The sequence below is a fragment of the Eleginops maclovinus genome, chromosome 15 (genome assembly GCF_036324505.1).
Source record: "Eleginops maclovinus isolate JMC-PN-2008 ecotype Puerto Natales chromosome 15, JC_Emac_rtc_rv5, whole genome shotgun sequence".
Lineage (NCBI taxonomy): Eukaryota > Metazoa > Chordata > Actinopteri > Perciformes > Eleginopidae > Eleginops > Eleginops maclovinus.
This window is the reverse complement of record NC_086363.1, coordinates 3,768,290-3,788,289: the sequence shown is the minus strand read 5'-3', so window position 1 is coordinate 3,788,289 and position 20,000 is coordinate 3,768,290. Positions and strand designations below refer to the sequence as shown.

General features: G+C 40.2%; 1 protein-coding gene across 6 annotated transcripts in view; it reads left to right on the top strand.

Annotated features, from left to right (window-relative positions):
* dnmt3aa (DNA (cytosine-5-)-methyltransferase 3 alpha a) overlaps positions 1–20,000 on the top strand; it is a 44,042-nt gene that overhangs the window by 17,207 nt on the left and 6,835 nt on the right. For 3 of the 6 annotated variants that reach the window (XM_063901861.1, XM_063901860.1, XM_063901859.1), the window contains exons 4-18: positions 2,555–2,678; positions 3,013–3,050; positions 3,179–3,295; positions 12,613–12,816; positions 13,500–13,658; positions 14,033–14,140; positions 14,630–14,777; positions 15,782–15,925; positions 16,215–16,259; positions 16,374–16,453; positions 17,231–17,343; positions 17,889–18,072; positions 18,937–19,021; positions 19,459–19,604; positions 19,729–19,819. In XM_063901861.1, coding sequence (XP_063757931.1) covers positions 2,555–2,678; positions 3,013–3,050; positions 3,179–3,295; positions 12,613–12,816; positions 13,500–13,658; positions 14,033–14,140; positions 14,630–14,777; positions 15,782–15,925; positions 16,215–16,259; positions 16,374–16,453; positions 17,231–17,343; positions 17,889–18,072; positions 18,937–19,021; positions 19,459–19,604; positions 19,729–19,819 — 1,786 coding nt within the window. Of the gene's footprint in view, positions 1–446; positions 930–2,554; positions 2,679–3,012; positions 3,051–3,178; positions 3,296–12,612; positions 12,817–13,499; positions 13,659–14,032; positions 14,141–14,629; positions 14,778–15,781; positions 15,926–16,214; positions 16,260–16,373; positions 16,454–17,230; positions 17,344–17,888; positions 18,073–18,936; positions 19,022–19,458; positions 19,605–19,728; positions 19,820–20,000 lie in introns of those variants that run through there. The other 3 variants (XM_063901865.1, XM_063901864.1, XM_063901862.1) reach the window with 2 other exon arrangements.

Here is a 20,000-nt window from a genome sequence, read left to right as displayed (position 1 = left end):
CTAGCTATTCCTAGAAAGGACTAGAGTTGGCAAAAACTAAGGAAAGAAAGAAGACGTGCTATTTCAGTCTGACTTAATGCAAATGGGGGCAAAGCTTAAGTTTAGACGTTGTGTTACAAAACATAATCTGGAAATAGTTCACATCTACTGTGACTTTAACTATATATCAAAAACATGTGTCCTCCATCTGTCAGACAGATATTCAAACAGCTACAAACCATGTTGGCCTTGCATGCATTATGATTTGCTGTGTTTGGTTAGTGTGATTGCTTGCTTTGCTTATTTCTGGTGCACTATTGTTTTATTGTTTGCCACATCCTGCTCCCTCTTCAGCCTCCCGATCAAAGTCTCATCCAACCGAAAAAAAAGCTGCCCTCGGTTGGATAGCTTTACTTTGATTATGTCAGGTTAGTGAGTAGAGTCAGGTACTTTCCACCGTCCGTCATTCAAGATCAAGATGCTGAGAAAAGAGGAAGTGCTTATAAGAAGACCGACAACAACAAAAAATGAGGCAATGTGTGTATTTGTGTGTGTTTAAAGACTACTCTTATGTGTCTTAATCTTTAAATTCTGTCCATACGACTAAAGCTGCATTAAGCAATACCTTCTGTAGTCAGACGTTCTGTAACGTGCAGTCTGCGGCGTGCACACTCATCAAAGTAATACTTTTAGTTCACAGGCCTAAGTGAAACCCGACAAATGCATGTACTGTCACTGCAGGAAGTGTACAATTGACTCACACAAAAGCCAGTTGTACACTTCCTGTTTAGCGTAAAATGGCGGAAAGGTGAAGTGGCTGAAGGAACGTCGAACATTTAGAAAATCCAAAGACATCCAGATATTTTTCTCAGGAGCTGAATTGAATTTACATTCAACATGTGGCCAAAAAGATGACTGCAAGTCCAGATTCCTCTGTTTCTGCTGAATGTGTAAGTAGTCAGTTGTTTGCTTAAAAGTTAGCTAAGAGTCAGAGTCTTTATGCCTCGTACTGTAATGGTAAAACATTGCTTAATGCAGCTTTAAGTTCATTTAGACATTTAACCAATTAAGGCCTCATCAGAGATATTCAAACTGGTGCACTCATTTTAAATTAATGATAAAGAAAAGTTCATCTTGGTAAATCCATACCATTATTTTTGATTGTTTTGTGTGCACAGTTTTAAAAACCATGTGAGCTAATTTATCATTTATGTGTTGATATTTATTTATATGTTTTTCTAAGCTACTGGTTGATTTTTAGATAGCAAGTTTACACTGATTTCAACAACTTGGCTTAAATTGTTGAATTGAGTTGACTGCTTTTATTAACTTACTTTGAATGTTTTGTGTATTTGATGTTTCCTGCAATTATTTAGATTTACAGATGAAATGCTATAAAAAGAAATGTGTCACATCACTTTTATTTTTTCAAACATTTGTCCCAACATTTTCTCACACGTCCAGCTTCTCCGCTATTTATTAGAACATGTATACATTTATACTCACATTAAGGAGACTGCTGCGAGCTCTGTAATAAAGTGCAGTGGTGTTAGTTACACAAGCATTAAATGTACAGCTCAAGCTCTGCACTGTAAAATATATGCAGACTTTAGACACTAAAACACAGCTGCCTTTAAGAGCTGCTTTCAATATGGGTTTCATTAGCAAACAAATGGCCCTATGCATGCATTGAGCAAAAGGGATAAGCTAATGTCAGTACGAAATATACCGTTGTTTCCTGGACTGGGTTTTTTTGGTGACTAAAAACATGTATCTAAAATTTTGCGCCTGTTTAACTACACAGTGTTAAAAGTGTGTGTTGGTGTCGTTAAGTTTATCCCGAGGCTCTTTTCGTCACCTTTTCTGTTCTCTGCCTTTTAACGGGCCTTCTCACCTGCTCATTACAGCCTTTGTGGGCTTGTTAGCGCAGCTACCGTTAGCGCAGCCTTTGAGCTCGACATTCACCCCGGCGCTCCGCTTTCTATTAAATCTATAAAATCTGTCATCGACACACACACATGGAAATCCTGCTGGCCTTTCAGAGCGGACACACGATCAGAGTTTACCATCTTGAAACCTAATGAGCTAATGGATAAAACCTTGAATTAGAGACAGGAGATTGTAATAGCGCGTAGTTAAACAAGTCGTGGCGTGAAAAGTACGACATCTTAAATCTCCCAGATTATTATTTGAAGATGAATTAACTTTATAAGTGATTTTAGCATCATTTAGCACAAAGAGTTTCTCCCACATTAATCATTAGCACTCCCCATCTCATCTCATAAGAGTGTGTGTGTGGTTGTGTGTGTGGTAACGGGAGCTGTTGGTGTTTATTTAACTGATCCAACACAGACACACTCTGCCGGGCGTACCTGCTCTGCATTGTACTAACAAGGGCAGACTAGTAGGTATGCGCTTGTACTGCAGTAGCTCTTTGATTCGGTGTGTTTGCACAAGTTTTATGTGTGTATAAGGCCTGTAAATGTGTGTGTACGGTTATTATGCCTTTGATGAGTCCAGACGTGGGCCAGCAGCAGTTTTCTCAGACCTAGACTGTGCTCCGTCTGTTTCCCAGGAGATGGCGACCTCTGACCCCTGTGCAAACGCACCCCCAACCCCGCCTGAGGACTCGGAGCCCTCCCCCTCCACTCGCAAGAAGCGCGGGCGGCGGAAACTAGAGCAAACCGAGAAGAATAAGGGTATAGATTTAATAAGTCATATATTTCTTAAAATAATATGACTTTGCCCGTTTATGCAATAATTAAGATGTCATTTATTTTACACAACAGCTAAGGTTATGAAAAGTTACAAACATGAAGTATCTACTTTATACCAAGTAATGTCTTCAAGAGGACTTTACGTACACATTTTAGTAGCTTAAATAACTCCCACATTGAAGTGTTTGAGGGCATCTTGGACTTTAAATATGGATGCCGGTGCAAAGTGATGAAAACCATGACTTTAGCTCCTCATTAAACCTCTTGTTAAATCTGTACAAATGGGCCATTTCCTGTATCGTTTCTCCTCCTGCAGACGAGCCAGACGACAGAAACTGCGACTCCCCCAGAGAGGTGAGAGAAACCACTCGCCACATTGCTTCTGGAAAAAGAAATGAAGAAAAAGCCTCTATTATACTACAACAGAATTAAAGGAGTGCATATAACAAGTGTTTTGTGTGTGTATGTGTGTGTGTGTGCAGGGTGAAGCTGGCAGGCTGCGGAGGAGGCCGGTCCCCAGAGTGACTTTCCAGGCTGGAGATCCGTACTACATCAGCAGGAGACAGAAAGAAGAATGGCTGAGCCGCTGGAAGATGGAGGTGGGAAAGAAACAGGTCTCTGTCTGTGTGAATATAATGCGACAGTAACGAGGAGGCTATTCTGTTCCTGGAAGCCAAATAAGAACGAAACGCTTCAAATTAACACCTTAATCGTAATAAACTGGATTGAAAAGGATGATGGAGGCTTTGACAGATCATATTTTCTCAAGTAAACACACTGGATACATTTTAATATCTTTGTTTTCTTCAATGACACATCTAGCTTTTGATATGGAGACTTAGCTTTGTATTGTTAAACATCCAAAATACAGTATATTTAAAGTAAGAGGGAAATCAGCCTAGCATAGTATTGGGTGATATCTTAAAGAATGTGTTCAGAAACTTGATATATCTTGTTTTCTTTTGTGTTAAATGTGCATTTTACTCAAATAAAAAGAAATAGGGGTCATAAAAATCAACTACTGGAGATGTTTTGTACCATTTAAAGAGGTATCTATAAAGGTGTTCAGCTGGAGAGCAGGCTTACAAAAGGTACTCCTGTAAATGCTGCATGCATAACCACTGCACACATGTCCCTATTACCTGATGAACCTGGTGTACTCGGATTTTAGACATTAATGTTGTTCATATTCTACATTCCTACACACACCCTATTGAACTAGGTCTTTTAAGAGATGTAAAACCCTTCAAGAGAACAGATTACAGTAGACTTGCTGGGTGACTTCAGATCATGCTGGTATCCAATGACAGATATTTGTTGGATCCAAGGACATATGAGTTCAAAATAAGAGCAAGGTTAGATTTGTACTTGTAAAAAGAACAACCCAAGGCATACTGCTTTGCAAGAATGACTGAGTCTTTAATGCACCTGCATGTTACTTTTAACTGTGTCCTTAAAAAGCGTGTATTTTTTCCGGGGGGGTAATACCTTTCATTCATATACACTACTAGAGGAAATACTTTGCCGCAAAACTGTAACCTGTGTGTCTGTAAAATATCTGTAGCTGCAAGAAAGTGTGTGTATGAAGAAAAACTTGAAAGTGGAAATGAGTGAGAGAGACAGGATGTGTGTGTGTGGTCGTGAGAGAGATCGTCATTCTTGTTGATTGACAGGTAGTGCTGACTGAAACACAGCAGTGTGAGGGAGTGTGGGTGAAGTAGGTTATGAGTGTGTGAGAGGAAGACAGACACTGCTGTTTCCTCTTTATCATGTCTGAACTTGTCCTGTTTCACTGTGTGTTGGATGGACATCAGTTTAATGTTTGCATTATAGTGTCAGGATTGGTAAACCCATTACTTCTGAGCCTTGAGTTTTAAGAAAAGTATACATTTTGTTATCTTTGGTTTATTTTTAATCACAATTATGAGGGTTTATTGAAGATGATGGTTTAAAAACACCAATCTTTCAAGCGTCATTAGGTGTAGATTAGATTTAAAGACGTGCATTTTTACCTGAAATAGGTTTAAAAAGGAAAGTGATGTACTGAGAATGATTGAAAAGATAGAGGAGATGGAACTCCAGGAAACAGACAAAGAGAAGGAGGGAAAAACGAACGTGTGTGTGTGTGTGTGTGTGTGTGTGTGTGTGTGTTAAACAGAAACATGGTGAAATCAGTGACAGAGGTTAACCAGCTCCAGGTTTCTGCCTGAGTGTGTGTGTTTGCTCCGTCAGTTGAATTGCAGCCAGCTGTTAACACCCCCATCAGCATCCCATCTCTCCGCTGCCTGAAGCAAACCTGCTCAACTCTGCAGAGCCTCCTCCAATTTTGGGATTACAAAAAAAATCTGGCATCTTTGCACTTCAGGTTCTCGAGTTACAGCCAAAAATATATACTGAGGGAGAGTACCGAGGGTGTAGTGTAGTGAGTATATTAGGGGGGTCCTCTATCTCTCCCTCACAAAGGAAGACACTGACACTGACTTCATTTTGTGATGAGTTTTGTTTAGTAAGTCACACGCTGCACACACACTTATCTGTGACCTTGTTTTCACCTCCAACCACACGGCATCAGTACAAAACCGCGATGTTGGTCTCTGAAAGAAATCCCTGAAATGTTCTCCCATGAGATCGGATCAATGACAAACCAATAAATCACTAACAACGGACCCTTCAAAAAACCTGTTTACATTTAGTGTTTCTCACCAAAATACATCTTTTGTGTCCTTGTTAAAAATACTCTATTACAGTAAGCTTTTTTTTCTCCCTTTTCTGTTATATAGGTTTGTGTGCATATAAATGGTCTCCAAAGAGTAAAATCCCTGTGTTTCTCTCCCATCCCCCCACCCCCCCTGAAACGCCTCCATTGGACTCCTTTGTTTACTTCCATAACATAGTGACATCACTATTTAACACTTGCGCTTGTATTGGCTAGCGCTCCAACACATTACACTTGATAGGCTAAGGGGCGGGGCATCTTTAAGCGGTTGACCAATCACAACAGAGCCGGCCAGCTAACCAATCAGAGCAGACTGGGCTCTGGTTTCAGACAGAGGGTGAAAAGAGGTGCTGCAGCACAGGCAGTATGAGAAAAACAAAGAGCTTTCTGAACATTAGAGCATGGAGACATGTCCAAGGAGAGTAACAAAATCCAAATATGAACCATTTTTAAAGTATCAAGGTTGTCCTTCAATACCGATTGTTCTCGACAGCACTTAAAGAAACTCCGTCGTCTTTAGTTTCTTCTTCTTTCTGTTACTCTGAACTTTCTCACGTGACAGCAGTGTGTATGTCTTTGTGAGCACGCCTGTGTGTATGCGAGGTCGCAACCCTAACACATCCTATCGCCTTGTCAGCTCTGAGGCTTACCTAACCTTTGACCTCAGTGCACGTACACACCGCTTTTACACACACATGTAAAAGGTGTTTAGCCTGGATGTGTGTGTGTGTGTGTGTGTCATCATCATCATCCGTAAACCCCCGGGGCTACCAGACATAACTCTACACCACTGCTTGGTGTGTGTGTGTGTGTGTGTGTGTGTGTGTGTGTGTGTGTGTGTGTGTGTGTGTGTGTGTGTGTGTGTGTGTGTGTGTGTGTGTGTGTGTGTGTGTGTGTGTGTGTGTGTGTGTGTGTGTGTGTGTGTGTGTGTGTGTGTGTGTGTGTGTGTGTGTGTGTGTGTGTGAGTTCACATAAACATCTGTTAGGTGAAGGAGCCAGTAAATCACACACTTCACTGCTGTGGCCAATCAGCAGAGAGGGAGAAGGTGAAGAAAGCTTGAGGGCGAGTTTAATGGAGGAGACACACACACACACACACACACACACACACACACACACACACACACACAGAGGAAGAGTAGGAGGATGTGAGAGAGAGAGAGAGAGACAGACGAAGAAAATGACGGAGAGAAAGAGAGCTAGGGAGGAAGGGTTGCAGAGCTGCCATGTCCGGCCTGTAAGTTTGTTTTTCTATTTTATGTGAAGCAGAGAATGAAATGGAGTGTGTGAGGTGATGTTGTTTTTTAAAAAGAGGAAGTGTTGCAAGATGTCAAGGTTTTATTTTCATGGCAAGGTTGTTTTATGTTAAGTAAAGTGTTCAATTAAGTTTTTGTGGTTTTCCTCGGAGCATGACGCCAAATGCTTGAACCAATGGAAGATATCAGTAGAGGAAAACAATTTATAATTGGACTGAACCGAGGTAACATTTGCTTCATTTCTGTTTGTTTGTTTGTTTGTTTGTTTGTTTGGTGGAAGATTGTAGCTCAGATAAAAGAAAAAGTGTTTTCAACAAGGACATGCAAATTAAACCGTCTAACGCTGCTGTGACAAAATGCCATGCCTTAATATATCAGCTCGTAACTCAGGATGTGAAACGGCTGAATTCACAGTTGTTTTATTTCAAAATTCGTTGGATGTATCAAGGTACAGCAAACACAGTGCAGGGCCAAGCTTTTTAGCTCCTGACAAATTAAGACATCCTCCACTTCTCACCCCTTGTCATCGGTTGCATTCAGTATGTCTTCCGGCCGACATGCTTTGAGTTAATTGTTTGCGAGCGTGTGGTTTAGTAGTTGAATTATCATCTTAAAGCAAGTAATGTTTTTCTTGTCAAGTGCGGATGGCGCGTTTAATGCGTGAAAGGAGTGAAAAGGTTTTCCAAACAATCAGGTTTGGTTTTCCTTAAAATGGAACAAATACACCGATTATTTCACCAATTTTATCACATTATTTTATTGCCAGTTTAAAATGCTTCCCATATATAAGCTTCCTATTGATTAGAAAAGGACAATCAAATCATTACGCCCAATTCCAGGTTTAAAAAATCATCAGAGGGATGTTGTTTGGTCCATTTGATTATAAAAGATTCCGGAGAGCGTCATGGAAATCCGCTGATTGTATTCCTTTAACGTGTCCCACGGCTACGATCGATGCTAATGAAAGAGCAGAGACTTGTTGTCTATTGAAAAAGAGAGAGAGGGTCTTAACTGCGCTCTTATTGTGCTCTGTCTGTGTGTGTGTGTGTGTGTGTGTGTGTGTGTGTGTTAAGCAATGTCGGGTTCATCCTCAGGTCAGGGTCAGTCACGCTCATAAAGGGGGGAGGGGTTTCAAGAAATGGCTCATTTGCGAGGTCGTGGGGTGAGCGGTCAGAGGTCAAGGGGTGCGCTAAGAGTGAAAACACTGACCATGCCACGGAGTTCGACAAAGTTCAAAGTCGTAACTCACAACATTACAACCTGTCCGAGTCTCTCGGCCCCCTGCTGTGTTCATTTGTCCCTCACATGCTGCTTTCTTATTTCTGCAGGCTTTGATTTTCTGTTTCAACGCCCAAGATGTTCAATGAATCTCTTTTATTTGACCATAATATATATCGATTCCCACCAACAACACCTCCTTATAGGCCTCTACATGTCTCATTCAATGTTATGCATGCACAACATCTGCATTTCAGTGCTGGTGTGGTACTAGTTGACACGATTTGCACTACAGATATACATATCTATTGTAGCAATAGAAGCCATTTTACAGATCTATTGGCGCACAACAGTACAGTGCATTTGCAAATAGAGTGCTGTATTGATGAGGTACTTTTGACGGAAGTTAGCGTTGCTCTGCTACCTTTATTTTTTATTCAGTATTGCATAACAATGGAGCATGGTTTCCCGTAGTTTTCCCGTATGTCAATTTGATTTTACACCATCTTTATCACAGCGACTTGATTCAGGTTGGCAGCAAACCGCTGTGCGTGCTAATACTGTTGATCTTCTGTGTTACACCTTATTACAGTATGTCTGACTTACGTCTGTTGATACGTGTGCCTGAATCACAAGCTTTATTTATTGTAAATCAGTTGTTGTTGCATATCATACCTGAGACTCATTACCCACACCACAGCAGCCTGTGTTTAGCCGCGCAATAGCATCAACAGGTAGCAAGCATAGCATTCATAAAAACCACGTTATAAAGATGAGCCTTGGGAGAAGACGTTGTGTTCGACCCAGGAAACCTGCAGCATTGTAGCACAAGAGTCGAAGCCTTGCGTGCTGAGCTGCAGAGTGAAAATCTCGCAGTTAAAATGTGGCCTAACTTCTGTACTTTCTCTGTAGGTTAGTAGGTCACATCTCAGTCGTTCTCCAGCTCAATGTATAGAGTACTCGGGAATATCTCAGACTGAGAACAGGACAGCTTTTTACAATTTCAAAAAGAGTTACAGTTCATTGTAGACACATCTGCATTTCAAATGGTGTCATTCACACTGTGAAAAGCTCCTTTTCCGTAGTATAAATATAATCAGATAGAAGCCACTCATACTGCATGCTGTTCTTTTTACAGTACACCTCCTCGAAAGCGTGAAGCTGACCCTCAGAGAGTTGCCTGCACAGAAACCGAGCGTATAAATACAGATTTGTCTGTCATCGGTGAATCATCTGCAGCCCTGAACGCAGCAGAGCTTCCTCGACTGTTTCAATCAGCTGATGTTGCCAGGCAACAAACACAGTTTCATCCTGTTGGCCGGACTTTTTGGCTGATATCTCGTTGATACACGAGTCCAAGTCTTAATGACATGATCCGGTCCAGATGCCGACAGAAATGATCACATTTCCTTCACAACAAGAACGAAAAAAAGTGTGGGTGACATGAAGTAAACCTCAAAGGATTTCTGCAGGAAAATCAGTAACCTCTGAATGTTGCCATAAGGAATATTAAGTGATAAAGCAATATAGTAACATGTGATCAATGCCATACAACTTCAATAAGCCCTGCTAAGCCATGGCATGCAGCAGCAAACCAACAAGCTCAACAACAACACAAATCAAAACAAAGCTAATCAAGTCAAAGGTAATTCGTTTAAAATCCATATGTGAAATGATGCGCACATTATTAAATTACAATAACTATTTAAAATAAACCTGAAAAAGGAATGGAGCTGTACAAAAACAGCCGGGGATCTAGATGATAAACTGAAGCATAGTTCAAGTCATCTAAACAAAGGAAAACAACAAATGTCTTTCTTAGGATTGAATTCTTCTTTTTGTTTTGCAGGATATTTCTCACGCTGCAACTCCTCCTGCATTCTGTCTGACTAGTCCCTACAATGCATTTTAATATTCAGTATGCATATATGTACTTCATATCGTCATGTTTTGAATACACTGCATACTCACAACATGCTTACTGTGTGAACTATTGATGACATCAACACTTTTTAAGTTGTGGGAAAAAGTCCTGACTTCTCATCGGGCATCCCAGATGTTTTAGAAACTAGTGACGACATGTGGAGTTTCCCTTACAGTGCACGTGTGTGTGTGTGTGTGTGTGTGTGTGTGTGTGGGTCAGTGTGTTTGAGTGTGAGGTCTGTCTACGATGCGTGTAACAGGCTGATTATGGTTTTACGAGGTGAAAGGTCAACAGGAGCGGGAGGAAGAGTGAACTTGTGACCTCGGTGTCAAACAGAGGAGAGAACGGTCCTGACCCGACGCTCTCACTTTTACTGTCTCACTTCCACTTGAATTTATGTCGTCATCCCTCCTCTTCTTCCTCTTCTTCTTTTCTGTGATCTGCTTTTTGTTGCCGGGGGTAATTGTTTCACACATTTATTTGATTATTTTTGGGTTTTGTGGAGTGGAAACAAAGTTGTTTCCTGCAGTTAAAAGGAGAAGAATGTTTTTAGGTCATGGTAATGCTGTGCAGGAGTCGTGGGATTTTCTACATCTGGGCCACAGTGAGATTTTTGCTTTCTAGTAAGGAGTGAGATGGTGATTATTTTTAAAGTCTGAAACTGAGCAAACACAGCTGCTGTTTTCATTCTTCAATGCTCTCTTTCAGATATTGCTTATCAATCAAACAGATAATAACAGTACAGAGACTTTCAGCTTTGATTTCCGGTGGCCATGACATCTTATTGTTGAACTGCATTTATAACACATTAACTGTTACTCTGATTTCTACTTGTGCATGAATACATTTTAGAGAGATATTATATTTCTTTACTCCACTTTAATTTAATCACTGCTCTGGAAAGTGCTCAATAGCTCCAGCTCAACAACATAAGACACGAACATGCTTTAAACACAGAGATGTCAGTAATATAATACAACACTCTTTCAGGGGGTTAGTATGTTGCCTATTCAGAACTTCACTTTTTAAACTTTAAAAGACTAGTCTGACCGTTTGGGAAATACCACAGCTTTCCGCAGTACGTTAGACTTCATATTCTGGTATCTTCCCACCATCTTCACTGTAAGAGGGGCAATTGAGTGAGAAATGCTTTGCTATATCATATCTTTATTATTTAATCTATACAAAGACAGAAGTGTTAAAGAGAAGTGATTATTATAATACGTTATTGAGCTGTAGAGGCGGACTTTGTTCACTTTGTAAAGAGCCATGCTAGCTGTTTCCAGTCCTTAAACTAAGCTAAGCTTTGAGTGGCTTACACCTCTCATAATACTCTACAGAAAACCAGTATTTTCCAAATTATTCCCCACAATACATTCAGTAGTACCTGTGTAGTAAATGCAGGACTTTGCTTGTAATGGAGTAGCTTTGCTCTAACTTGAGTGAAATACTTCTTCTCTTTGAACATAAAACACTAAATCAGTTTTGTAGCGTGATTGTAGTGTAACACTATTGTTTCTCTCGCTCTGTAAACATGCTCCACTTTGATTCCCTCTATTTAATTCCTCAGTTTTATAATATAATCCCTCCCTCTCTGTTTTCTGTCTCTCCTGAACCCATTGAACTGCCTCCCCGCCGCACCCTTTCTCCCCACTCACTTCCTGTTTAGAGAAACAATTAAAGGATTGTTCCTGCAGCCGGGGGCAAAGACGCCTTGATGTAGAGCAGCCACCACATCAGCTGGAAGCAGCCACATAAAACAAAAATTACACAACACTTCAAAATACAGTGTCTGAGCATGTAACCCGACATGAATAAAAAAGGCTTATGATAGAGCAGAGAAGGAAACACATGGAGGAGACAATGCCCTCAGAAGGCATTAAATCAAACATGAAGACACTTAACTCATCTTGTATAGAAGAAGAATCGGAGGATGAAACCCTCTTTATTGGTCACACACATGCACACAGCAGAGCACACACAGTGTCCTCTGCATTTAACCCATCCTAGTACTAGGAGCAGTGGGCAGCTATTGTGCAGCGCCCGGGGAGCAATGGGGAGGGGGGGATTGGAGGTGTCCGGTGCCTTGCTCAAGGGCACCACAGCAGGAGGAGAACTGGGACCTCTAAAAAGTAGCAGTCCACTTTCCATATTTCAAGTCTGTTCGGGGCTTGAACCGGCGACCCTACGATTCCCAGTCCAAGCCCCTACTGACTGAGACAATATATATATACATACAGATATATTGGATGATAACATTTGGATCAATTGGATCTAATATAAACACATACCTCAACTGAAATGTATTTTTATTGATAACAATTTTTTCATACAAACATGAAACCAAAAGTGCTCCAGAAAAAAAGAAATACACCATTTTGATTTGATTTTGATAGCAAAACTTATAACAATAAATATTTGTTACTTTTAACTTAGCATGGAGTCAAATAGATCTTTAAAAAACAAACCTAAAGAAATATTCATAAAGATTTAATCAAATAAGTTGCATTCATTCATACAATTTTGTACGGAAAAGCTCCCAAATGAAGATATTTTTACTCAATAACATTATATTATTGTGGCACATGAGTTAAGCAATGAATAGGAATACAAAAAGGTGGCTTTAGAGATCCATTAAAGGTAAACAAAACATGTTAATGTGACCATAAAATTATTCATTAATATGAATGAATGGGTTACATTTGACAGCCACAATAAATGTACTGTATAAATATTGACCCCATGATGCAAGCTGAACAAACATTGGAATTAAATCAAATGGTGTCTGGTCTTCCCTTACAGGCGGAGCGGCGGGCGTACATCGAGGCAGAGATGAACATGATGGACGACCAATCAGAAGCCATCTTTCAGAAAGAGGAGGAGCCATCAAGCCCGGCACCGCCCCCTTCACGACAACACACCGCCCCTGCCTCGCCAGCAGTTGCAGTGACACCAGAGCCCGGCGCCAGGGTAGAGCAGGCCACGCCCCGAGAGGTGGAGTACCAGGTGAGAGGATTATTAATAAATGACCTTTATTAATAAATATGAATACAGGACTTTTAAACTAAGTACAGCCCCAATTAGGACATGGAACATAATGACCTATTGCAACAATATAAGATGCTTTACTTACATCAAACCTGTCAACAAAATGAAAACAGGAACAACTAAACACACAATAAACAAAGATTCAAATAAGACTAAGTCACATAAAAGCCTCTTTATAAAAAGTGTGTGTGTGTGTGTGTGTGTGGTGTGTGTGTGTGTGTGTGTGTGTGTGTGTGTGTGTGTGTGTGTGTATTCAAACCAAATGGGAAGAAATTGAGAACGTTCAAGGCTAATAGATGTTAGATTTAACTCTTTGTCTGAGACCACGTAATGTTAAATATCTGCTTTGTGTTTGTTCTGAAACAGACTTTGCAAATACTAAGGAGATGTTGGATATGGTGACCTTAATAACAACAAAATGTCCAAATGCTTTTATGCTGAATTCTCCATTCATGGCTTTGAAATAAGCATTTGCTTTATTCCAATACATTCTACAGACTCTAACATTCAGCGTAAAGAATATGAAGCAGTCTTCACTCTTCACTGACTTACCTGGGACTTCAGATTTGAGTCTATGTGTGATAGTATATGGTATCATGCGCGCTGGTTTTAATAACTGGACTTGTGTTCTGTGCTGACAGGACGGCCGGGGTTTCGGTATCGGTGTTCTGGTGTTCGGGAAGCTGCGAGGTTTCTCCTGGTGGCCCGGCAGGATCGTCTCCTGGTGGATGAGCGGCCGGAGTCGAGCTGCAGATGGCACTCGCTGGGTGATGTGGTTCGGAGACGGCAAGTTCTCAGTGGTGAGGAAACCCTTAGAATAAAGGGATATAAATACCCAGTGGGTTGAATCCCCAGTAGGGTCACATTTCAAGTTCTTCCACAGAGAGAAAAGGAGAAGAGATTTCTCACAATGCCAAAGCGTATTATCGTCAAGACCCTGAGCTGCAACATTCTAATTTAATGCTTTTACAAACTACATATTTTATCTTATTTTACATCTTATTTAAATCCTATTACTTTTTATACATGCATTCTGAAATTTGCAATTAAGTCCCAGACCTTTTGAGACTTCTTCCTTTAAAATATATATTATTTCTGAGTCACACAAAGTGACCTTAGTGAAGGATTTGAATGACCTCTCGATGGTATTCTTCATCATGTTTTTGTTTTGCAGGTGTGTGTGGAGAAGCTCATGCTTCTGAGTTCCTTCTCAGCTGCCTTCCACCAACCTACCTACAACAAACAGCCCATGTACCGGAAAGCCATTTTTGAGGCTCTGCAGGTAAAAAAAGCCCCACTATTTATCCTCCGTTTCATAAAGTTAGGGTTCTTCCTGAAGTTTATGGTTTGAAATAAATCATCTAGCTGTGCTTATTTTATTTTTTATAGATAAACTGAACATCTAAAAGACCAAAATAGGTTGAAAGGTTGACATTTTACTCCTCTCTTCCTTTTTATGTAACAAGCTCTGAGTTTGTGGAGGTGTTGTTCTCCTGTAGCTCTGCCCACTGCTCTTAAGTGGTAACATGTGTGTATGTCTCATATTTCTGTGGGTTATTCTTCGATCCAGCAGTGGTTAGTTTTATTTTTCTAAGTAATTCAGAACATATGGTCATTGTGTCTTTCTGAAAAGTCATACTAAGTCGTTATTCACTCAAAGTTCTTTGACATTATAAACTGTTTTGCTTTGATACTTCAACTTCAGTCATCATTTCCATATTTATCCTTCTCATTTGACTCATCTTTTCCTCTTTGTGTGTCGTGTGTGTAGGTGGCCAGTGTCCGTGCGGGGAGGCCCGTTCCCTCCTGTGATACGAGCGAAGAAGCGGAGGGGTTGGAGACACAGACCCGACAGATGATAGAGTGGGGTATGACCGGCTTCCTACCCAACGGTCCATCATCACTGGAGCCTCCGGAGGGTAAACACTCAATTCATTTAAAATATAGTCATTTTTTGACACAGTTGTCTTTCATGTTTTTCAGGCAAAAGAAATGTCCTTGTAATGTTTTCCAGGCACTTACCCTTAGTTCAATTCAGACTTTGTTAAGGGACGAATACAGAGGGATGATTTTAAAACATACATACAGTTTATACTCACCTGTTCCCATGATTTTATACAGATGCATACACACATACTCATACACACATGCATACGGGCAGACTCACATATGTGCTGACATACAGTAAGCAGGTAAGCAGACCTGAAAACAACCTTAATGTTGTATTTTAGTTTTCGATTTTACGATAATCAATCCATTTTCTCCATCTATTATCAGATATATGTCTTAGGTTTCTAATTCCATATGTTATCTTTTCCAAGATATACACTGACATACTTTAATTCAAATATTAAACTAAAGCCTCTAATCCACCATCAAGAATAGACGCCTCATTTCTAAACATCCCGTGAAAGTCTTTTAACTCAAGTTCTTCCAAAATGTTGTTCAAGGTGGCTTCCTCCATACCCTGAGCTGCTGTGACGTCACTGTCGTCTCCCCCATTGTGCTATTACTCTCGCTGCCAGAAGGGGGAGACAAAAAAGTGATGCTCAAGCTTTAAAGGCTTAGTTCTTCATAGGTTTCATGAACAAAGGTGGAAGGCTGTGTTAGGGAGAGGGGGAACATGGTTATTGTTCAGAGGGAGATGCACCCTCTGTCCTGGAGGAGATTCAACGTGTTGCACCAAATAAAGAAGACCTTAAAGAGACGGTTTAGTCCTGCAAACCGTCTCTCCTCTGCACAACCTAAGCTGTCAACAATTCAACACTTAGTTTGAAGCATCTTCAAATAGCCTCCAGCACTGACTCCACAACTTTAAACCAGTTCCTGTGTTTTATATCTCTAATGTGTCCGTCATTGTTACTCCCGTTTGATGTTAAAGACTACTTAATACGATGTTCATTGTTTTCCTGTATGCCCGCAGAGGAACAAAATCCATGTAAGGAAGTGTACCCAGAGATATGGGCCGAGCCGGAGGCAGCATACACGCCTCCACCCACCAAGAAACCACGCAAAAACTCAGCTGAAAAAGCAAAGATCAGAGAGGTGATCGACGAAGGGACCAGAGGTGAGCCTAGAAAACACATTTCACCTCAAGCTGCTTTTAATAAAATGAATTCCCAACCTCTCTGTATGGTTATTTTAGAAGTGGGGGAGTTAACTCAGAGAAAATCATGACATTTTTGGATGAAATCATTTTTCCTTTCGTAGTTTTCCTACAGAAGAACATCCTGAACAATAAATCAGAATTGTTGAAAAAATGTAATGTAATGTTTACAGTCTTTTGCATGATCTGTAAATAAATGGAAGCCTTGTTTATGAACTGTCTGCATGTTTTATGTATTGTTTTGTTCCAGAGAGACTCATATGTGAGGTCAAAAAGAAAACCAGAAACATAGACGGTAAAGTTTCCAATTGTTCTCACACTTGTTGTACCTTTTTAAATACCTACCTTTATGTAATCAAAGGGCTAAACAAAGAGTTGAATATAATAATGTGATTGTGTCTGTGTTCAGATATCTGCATCTCCTGTGGAAGCCTCAACGTCAGCATCGAGCATCCTCTGTTCGGAGGAGCCATGTGTCAGGGCTGCAAAGTAAGAAACAAGAAGATATATTATTTCATTAAACTGGAGAATTCACAGAAATGTTGACTGAAACTTGGGTGCGTGTCCCGATGCTTAGACAATCAATTTACCTTGTTTTCCCAGGCTTTTAAGAATAAGTTAGAAAAATCGATTGATTAGGGCCACACGAAGAAGGAGTCAGAATAATGAGAAAATAATGGGATTTGAAGTCGAACTTTAGAAAAAGTCAGACATTTTGTTTAAAAGTGATCATTTTGAAGAAAAAAACAAAGGAAAAAAATTGGGAGACAAAAAGTGTGAATTTGAAAAAGAAGGTGATTAGGGCCACATGAAGAAGGAGTCAGAATAATGAGAAAATAATGGGACATTTTTAAAAGTCGACATTTAGAAAAAAAATCTGAAATTTGAAAAGAAAGTCAGATCTTTAAGTTGAAATATTGGAAAAAAATCAGCAGTTTGAAAAGAAAAAGGGTTAACCTGGTGGAAAATAGTAATACAACTTAAATTATCAAGTGAGATTTCTTGATGGAAGTCTGGTATTTGCATGATGTAATGCTGTAATGGCCGGGAAATCAGTAATTGTGATTTGTTTTAATTGAGATAACACTAGATAAGGCAAATTAGGACAACAAATGTCCCAGTCACGTTGGAAGTTGCATTTCAAAAGGCTCGTAAAATGTGTTGAGATGTTACACAGACACATGGAAACAGTGGAAACCCGAGACCTCATAATGTTTGACAACAAAGACTCTCCCCCTCTCCTGACCCTGTTTTGTTGCCGGGCAGAACTCGTTCCTGGAGTGTGCCTACCAGTACGACGACGACGGCTACCAGTCCTACTGCACCATCTGCTGCGGAGGCAGGGAGGTGCTCATGTGCGGAAACAACAACTGCTGCAGGTCAGTACACACCGTGTGTGTTTATACACCGAGGAGAAGCTTCTTCCTGTGGTCAGAACCAGGTTTTAGATTTCACATGGACAGAAACAATTTACCCATAAATGTCAAACATGATAAATGGCCCCTTTTTCATTGGCTATTAAATCAGACAACACATGTGGAGCAGATTTATTTTTGTGAATATAAAGTTTATTTTGGCATCCAGGCTGTGACCTCATCCCTGCAAACACTTCAACAGCTCAACACAGCAGATATTCAGCCATGCAGCGCTGGAAGAATATACACTTGAAGTACCAAAAGTAAAAGTAAACATTATGCAGAATGGCCAATTACATCATAACATACATCTATAAATGTATAAATGTTATTCTATGATAATTAGCGATGCAATAATCTCTAACGGTCACTATTTGTACAGCTTGTCAAAGTTGGTCTAATCTAAACTTCTTCATATACTTCTGGGTAGCTACATCGTACCCTACATTGGAAATACTCAAGTAAAGTACAAGTACCGCGCGTCTCTTTATACACACACGTGTGTTTAGGTGTTTCTGCGTGGAGTGCGTGGATCTGTTGGTGGGGGCGGGCTCGGCGGCGGTGGCCATTAAAGAGGACCCCTGGAACTGCTACATGTGCGGCTCGAGAAGCGCCTACGGGTTACTGCGGCGACGGGACGACTGGCCCTCCAGACTGCAGCACTTCTTCGCCAACAACCACGAACAGGACTTTGTGAGTCGCCTTGTTTACAAGAACTTTGATTACAATGACTTCTATCCTCTTGGTCATTAAGAACGAGGGGTAAAGACGAGTCGTGGTGGTTTGACCAAGATATTGCGTTCAATATCTCACTTTAAGAAGAGTTTAGCATCAAAATACACCTAAATCTCCAAAGGTAATAGAATATATTATGCAAAATGGCCCATTTTTTAATATAACTATATAGCTTTTGGGTGTCTTAAGTATCGATGCTTTAATATGTAACATAAATCTGCAAAATTAAAGAGAGACAAAAAAGTTAAACCTGCAAAAGGTTCATCATTCTCTTCTAAAATGTAGTGCATTAAAAGTAAAAAATAGCATCAAATGAAAAAAATCAGGACAATATAGAAGTACTTTTCCCCTGAATGTGACAAAGGTTACCCAGCACATAATAAGTTATCTATAAGCATAAGAATGACTCGTTTTGGGTATTCAATTCTATTTTTAAATGAGCTTTATGTTTCTGTTCATAAGACACACTCCAGACATAATCTTAATTCAGCTTTACTCTTGTACAATATTAAACCCATAAGTCACGTCGTAAAGCGAGGTCATCTGCCTCCTAATTAGATGAAACATTTCTCAGTTGAAGTGGAAACATTAATATCAGGGGATCAGTGCGGCTTCTGCTCCGGGGCTCGTCAGCTATAAATTACCCTCAAAGGCTAAAACACATCCAAACACTCAGACGTGTTCACAATCAATTATTGATGATCTGCAGCCAGACTGTTAGCCAGAAGATCAGATAGTCATCTTGAATTAAGCTGAAGTGTTAATATTCATCTAATCTTGTTCTCATAAATGTCTCTTTTCCCTTTCAATGATCCCTGTTAGGAGCCAGCCAAGCTGTATCCTCCAGTTTCGGCAGAGAAGAGGAAACCAATCAGAGTTCTCTCTCTGTTCGACGGCATTGCTACAGGTACACATCCAGGGCTGAAACTATGATTACATTTATTATTAGTGAATAGTCGATTTCAGCCAGTCCATAATTTTCCTGATCAACAATTATTGTATTTACTTTGAATGTTGAATTAACTTTAATCCTCACTTTAATTCTTCTAATTCTTGCTTTATTTTCGATGCTAATTGGCCAAAGTTAGCATGCTAACACGCTAAACCAAGATGGTAAATATGGTAAATTATATCTACTAAATATCAACATGTTACCATTGTCATTATGAGCATGACACAGTAGATGTGTGTGAGACAGAAACTCATGAATTCTCCCACTTCATGCTGCAGAAATATGTATTTATTATTTGTTTTGGGCTTGTTTTTCGAGTACAGACGTTTTCCAGATGAAATATGAAATATATTTTACCTGATCAATGTGTCTGTCTGTGTGTGTGCACTCAGGTCTGTTGGTGCTGAGGGATCTGGGGATGCAGGTGGACAAATATGTTGCGTCCGAGGTGTGTGAGGACTCCATTACTGTCGGCATGGTCCGACACCAGGGCCGCATCATGTACGTGGGAGACGTACGCAACGTAACGCGCAGACATGTGAGTCAAGAATGGCGAAACGTCAGACCGTACAAGAGGCATTTCATCGTCAATGCAGTGTAAATGCTTTTATAGACTCTATTCTCTATTATCAATTTCTTTCTGTGCTGATAAAACCCTTCAGATCGAGGAGTGGGGACCATTTGACCTGGTGATCGGAGGAAGCCCCTGCAACGACCTCTCGATAGTCAACCCCGCAAGGAAAGGCCTTTTTGGTAAGAGATGCAGGTTTCTTTTGTGTGATTTTAACCAAAATTGTACTAGTTTTCTAAACTTCCAGATAAGATTTTAACTCAAAGTCATGTCCTCACTCATCCAAAATGTGTCCTGCAGCTAGAAGTCATTATTCATAACAGTTAACAAGGATTGTGCAATTACACATGCTCAGGGTCACTG